This window comes from Ptychodera flava, chromosome 9 (genome assembly GCF_041260155.1).
Source record: "Ptychodera flava strain L36383 chromosome 9, AS_Pfla_20210202, whole genome shotgun sequence".
NCBI lineage: Eukaryota > Metazoa > Hemichordata > Enteropneusta > Ptychoderidae > Ptychodera > Ptychodera flava.
The window spans coordinates 6,685,464-6,691,906 of NC_091936.1; the positions used below are offsets into that span (position 1 = coordinate 6,685,464).

Consider the following 6,443-nt stretch of genomic DNA (forward strand, 5'->3'; position numbering starts at 1 on the left):
TGTTCTGTCATGGTCATTGCAGGGCCGTAGCCTGCGTGGTGTGAGAGGGGAGCTGTCCCCACCCCCTCTGGAATTTTCCACACTGTCAATATCTAAATTTATGTACATTACTCAAATCCTAACTTAGCTGGGTTCTGCCCCCTTGGCAATGTCTTAAGGCTACGGCCTAGTGGTGCGTAAATATTGCCTTGTGTCAGTCTTTCGCTATTGCGTGATCACTTGATATAGTGAAAGTTGATTTTGTCGCATGAAACAATTTCAAAGTAAAAATCCACCCTTCCCCAAAGGAAATTGTCTTAGCCGACAAAGACTCTCAGAAGCACTCAAGGACAGGCAAACACCAACTACAGTCAACGTTGCAAGTAGATCTGCTAACGGTCATGGAGGGCAAGCGGGACAATTTCAGTGTGCTCACATTTCACCGGAGGAAAGTATCCAGTAATTTCTACGGTTTCTCCAACAGCTAGCAAATTGTTTTCGTGACTGCAAGTGTAACCGGTATGGATAGGAAAGGTCTTCCTGTTTTTTGCACCATATTCGGTCAATAATTAGCACTGGAAACCTCAAAGGTGCGGTTTTTTTCCATGAGTCAATTAGCACATAGGCGCGTTTGACATCACCGCACTTCTGATAGAGTATTTAAACTGTCTTCAATGCGGCGCATTTTGCTCTCCAACTGAGGCGAGGAACCATGGTACCAAAGGTAAGATCTGAAAATCGAACGCTCAATCCTTTATACACAGAGATTTTGAAAGTACGTTTTGAAACTTTCATTTGGTTTCTTCTGTTTTGTTATGGTTTGTTTTGGTGTTTTTGTTGGTTTTATGATTACGTCACACAATATCCAGAACGGTGTCTGGATGTCTAATTCGGTATAAACGTTCAATTGAGAACTACAGAAGCCAACGTTATATATATAAATGAGTGAATTAGTTGTAGCTACGAATGAAATAAGTACCAACAGTCTACACTTTTACGAATGAGTACTTCAACGTATACAAATATGAGAGGCAGTCCGCGGGTTTACCGAAAATAATGTTCGTTCACCGGTAAATTGTGTCATGCGTGGATATGAATTGAACGAAACTGCAGCTTGTAAATTTAAGAATATTGTGCCTAGAAGTAACGTGAAGTTTGGGTATCTTGACTATATGTTTCGTGTCTATGTTTCAGGTGATGGCAACACCGATGTTTCTTTTGATGATGTTTACACTGCTAAATCATACTACTCTGAAGGTGGAGGGGGTTACTAGTGACGTTTGCAAAGCAGTCTGGGTTCGCAACTTCCAACTCGATATACCGAACTGTTCACCAGTAAACGTGACGGCCAAAACGTGCAAAGGGAAGTGCCGATCTGAATATATACCTTATTGGAGCAATCCTAAGAGCAAAGTCGATGTTCGAGAATGGTGTACGTGTTGCGCCCCATATGAGTTTGAGGATAAGGAAATGGTGGTTATGACTAGATGTAAAACTGAAGACAATCAAATTAAGAGAGTTCTCCGCATGATAACGTTGAAAATACCGAGGGAGTGTGCTTGCAGGCCGTGCTCCTATGCCATCATTAACGGCTAGTGATGACTTAAGCCTTGATATGGACTAACTAATCCGCATAGCTCGACACATCGAGTTAGAAAAGCAGCGGTTTATTGTTAAACAGATTTTTGAAACGAGACGTGCCTCCCATTTACCTTTCAAATTACGTCGAAGCTACTTAAAAGAATACAGTCATAACACTTCACTTTCATAAATGGGTGACTCGCCAGTATTCTAACCTATCGATATGATGTGAATATGTACAGAAATAGTCTCGCCTGTTACTTCAAAATTGTGACAATGAAATGTACAAAGTGTAAGCGGTCACAGTTTCATCCTGTTTTGGGCAACGTTTCTGTTATCTGTGATATGTTTATACGATTATTACCATTGTTCTTCAGCGCAGTTTCCTCGGCCCGGGGGGGGGGGGCGGTTGATTCATGGGGGTCACCCTGTTTTTGACTTTGGTGATGGGGGGGTCACCATGTTTTTGAAATGCCCAATGGGGGGGGGGGGTAGTGTGTTTTTGAATTTGACATGAGTAGTAGAGTAAACGTGGACAACTGGGATGAAGTAAGAATTTTACACCCCATTTTATTCATTTATCTACATGAAGCGAAGGAAAATTAACCATCCATGTAACTAAAGTATAACCCTGACCTATATATGAACTCACGCATGCGCAACAGGGGTTTGGCGCAGCCTGAACTAAGCGGCCCTGCTGAGCATGTTTATACACGTTCCGAAGGTGGGAAATTCCGTGTGAGTCAACCGGGTCATCAAACTAGCCTATATAAAGGAGCCCCGTTGTCAGTCCGGCCGGTTGCGGAGTCTAGCTGATGTTGAACACGAAGTTCCTATCGGTGCGAACTAAATTTCATATCCATTCAATCCATAATGTCTTAAATATCTTTCCAGAGGTGGACTAAATCCTTCTTGTTTTTGAATTTCTAGCGCCTGATGAAATATGTCCTGAATAAGTTCTGACTCCGGAGCCTCCTCGTTCCGAAGGGTTGCACCTTTTTCTTGTATTTGTGTAAGCAGCTGTTTATATTGAACATAATAATGTTTATATTTCTCTCGTCTCTTTGCTACACCAGTTTTCCCTTGTATCACATCAATAACAACACCTGGTATAGGAGTTAAGGCTAACAGTACCGGAACTGTTGGAATTGCTGCTATTACAGCAGAGCTTACAAGAATTCCCTTAGTAATATTGAGAGCCATATCAATTCGACCCATTAATTTATAACTTCGTCGATATGCAGCACTTGTTCTTTCTATGTAATCAGCCAATTGTTCAACGCTTTCAACAACTGAGATGTGCATTTTTTTTTACTGTATATGTAAGGGGGGATAAAAAATAATTGTAGTAATATAGAAAGACAATATGGCAGAAGGAGGAGAAGAAAATATACCACTCCAGGATTTCGATGATGCATATTTGAATGATGACGATGTTACTGCTGCTGAAACATCTTTTACCGATGATACTTTTGCAAACCCAGATCCATCAGTGGTTAGCCCACAGGTGGATATTTTAATTAAACAGAGAAGAAAAATTACAGAAAATATGGCTGAAGGACTCTTAGACAAATATAGGATTACTAATCCGGATGCACGAACCGAATTGATTTTAAATGCTAAGATTATTAATGGTGAACTGTATTATAAAGAAATCAGAGTTACAACAGATAAAGGAAGTAGATTTTAGAGAAATCCACATTAAAAAGAAGGCAGGAGGTTCTGAATTTATAAATAAAGTATACGGATGGAGTGGAGTCGAATATCACTCTAGCGCAGAGCCCGAATTTGTTAGTTCAACATTGTATTCTGAAGATGTGAAAAACAATAAAATACCAGCTGAGAAGATGACGCCAGAAGACATGGGTGTATACAGAGATGAACTGACAGAGTTACGGCAAGATGCTTCTGGTAATGCAGATAAAATACAAGCTTTTGAAAATAAAATCGAACAATGGAACAATCTAAACCCTGAATATAAAGCTATTAATGATGAATTAAGGATTGCGAATATGCGTCTTGGCGAGCTTAACAACGAAAAAGTTAAAATAAGGCTATTGAAAAGAGAAGCTGAAAAACAGTTAAAGGAAATTCCTGAAGATCACACCCAAGGAAAAGAAAAAGCCAAGAAACTACTAGCTGAACTCATAACAGAGAAGCTAAAGTTGACAATCGAATTGAATACGAACATGGTAAGATCAGTGAGGCACGTGAAAGTCTGGCGTCGACTAGGTCTCTTCGTGATGTAATTTCCGATCCAGATTTGTCACTTAGGTTGAAGCTGACAGAGTTATTTAAACGAAATGGTATAACAATCGCTGCAATACTGACTGCCCTTGGAATGACAATATCAACAATTGCCCTGGCTGTAACTAGAGGAGGAGGGGGAGGAGGGGGAGCAGGAACTGGCGGGTCTGGTTCAGGTCCGCCCAAAGTATATACAAAAGCGAAAGAAATTGTAAAGCAATTTGGCGAATGGTTAAAAACCTTGGCCGCAAAAAGTGCTGCTGCAATACCAGGTTTAATCGGTTCCCTCGTCAGTTTTCTATTAAAAACAGCAGGATCGGTTGTCGGATTTGTTGGAGAACAGCTATGGATATTTTTAACTGGATTAACATTAGTCATTATAAATAAAATTATGTATTAATATGGCATCAACATGTTTGGTGAAAAGAATATTGCAAAGTTTCTTTCTAAAAATAAAGACCTGTTTGGTTTCTCTGTCGAATTGGAATGGTGCAAACTCCGGCGGGTAAATCGACATATCCTTCGAGCAAATCCAGGTGTCCGACTCAAAGATGATAATCTATATCATAACATATTAGCTTTCGTGAAGGAATGTCAAAGACTAACTTCTTTAAGCGCTAGAATTCATAGCTGTATTCCAGGATACTGAGGATGACCAAGAGGCTCATCATCTCCAAGAATATTGGGTTCTTCGATTGATTCGCGACACAGGCAATCGATTTATCTTTCAGGCAGACGGAAATATTTATGTAAAGATGTGATTTGAATTTTTTCTTCTAAGTTATTATATACACGAAGTGAAATGTAAGATGTGATTTATTTTCTTTTTTTTCTTCTACTATATACATTACACGAAAAATGGGGTACGATAGAACATTATCACCGACTTTCACCAACCGAATACCGAATGGAACGAAGTCAGAAAGAACTCATCACGTGATTGCTCATAATCCAAGTGAGGCAGATCCAGGCCAGACACTTATCATACGATGTCCGAAGTTAGAAAGCGGAGTACTCTTAGTTCCAGATACTTTCGACCTGGTTTTTGATCTCGAAGTAATGGGAGGTGGAACTACCCGTGTAGTACAAAATGTTGCAAAAAATTTGGTGGAGCGTATGAAACTCACATTTGAGGGTCAGACACTTTTCGATTTGAATAAATATAACCTTATTGAATGTTATCGCGATCTCTTCAAACATAAAAAGAGAGAACGAACATGACACTGTACGGAATTCAGAACGAAAATCTAAGAAAATTAAGAAGCGGTTCGGCCGATGCAGATGCTGCCGTCGTGGGTGATAATTTACTTTTTGACACATATAAAACAAAATATGCTATTCGTCTCACTCATCCCCTCATAACAGGCCATGGAGTTGCATATCCAAAAGCGTTAGGGAGTCATATTGAATGGGAAATTACGTTGGCACCCGCCCCCCAATTAATTGTCAGTAATAAACTGATTACAACCAATTATAAATTAAAAAACATTCAAATGGAATACGAGACAATTTCTGACCTCGATCTCGCGAGGTCAACTGCTGGTTATTACAACAACGGAAAAAGTTACCTTTACGAGCATATACATTATTTTAGAACAATCCCATTCAAAGAATCGGACACGGTTATCAATGAAAATATAAATGTACCACGACGTAGCATTAGAGGTATCGCTATACTCTTCACTAAAAATCAGAATCAGGCAGAACTGAACAGTGAACTTTTCATTAACCCCTCCATTGATATCTGTGTCTGTAATCATGAAGGCATTGCAAATAAAGTGTACGCTCAGAAGATGATACCAAGACAATTTTGGCGAGAGGTGCGACGGTATTTTGCTGAAGATAAAGATTGGTGTGAAATTGATATAGATGAGGTCGATTATTTGAAGAATAAATTCTGTCTGTTTATCGATCTGCGTAGTTTTAAAGATATTGAGTTTCATGGAAATGGTTTAAAAGTAATGAACACAAAGGACGGAATTCAACTTGAGATCCTGAAGAAAGATACCGCGTGGGGTGGTGATGACGCTCACAATGATAATATATTGCCCACATTTATGTTATCAGTGATGCCCTGGTCTCTATTGAAAATAGTAGATTAATGTCTTTACAATTTTAACCATGACCCGTCGTCCGTCCTATCGGCCATGTTTCTGCCAGCCATTCGCCCGTGTCTGGATTATATAACTGCACACGTTTGATATCATTTGGCGCCATCATGATTTTACTACGCTTTTCACTACGGATTTCTCCAGCCTTTTTCCGTACAAACTGTACAAACTGTGCCGGCTCGGGCTTCTTCCCAGTTTCAAACAGATCTTTATAATCTTCAAAGTTCAAATGTTTTCTAACACAAACATCTTTCACCCCTTTATTTTTTTTCGTCTCCGAAGTTGGAGTTCGAAAAGCATACACTTTCGAGCGTATGCCGACAAAATCAAGAATAGGTTCACCATTCAACTCATCTTTAAATTTACCTATCACTTTTTTATTAATCTTCGGAAAGTTGGGCCCACTCATCCCACTAGTATCATATATAGACTTCTCAACCATTCTTTTCAACATCTTCTCGGACTATATCATTGAAAGTTACGTCCGGGTCCGGGAGGTATGGTACACTGTAAACAAAACTGTCA

At 39.6% G+C, this 6,443-nt stretch overlaps 1 protein-coding gene across 1 annotated transcript; it reads left to right on the top strand.

The window, feature by feature from the left end:
- The first annotated feature begins 691 nt into the window (after positions 1–691).
- LOC139139718 (bursicon-like) lies at positions 692–1,575 on the top strand. Its single transcript, XM_070708579.1, has 2 exons — positions 692–703; positions 1,174–1,575. Exons 1-2 carry the CDS (start codon positions 692–694, stop codon positions 1,573–1,575), a joined length of 414 nt encoding a protein of 137 aa, XP_070564680.1.
- The last annotated feature ends 4,868 nt before the right edge of the window (positions 1,576–6,443 follow it).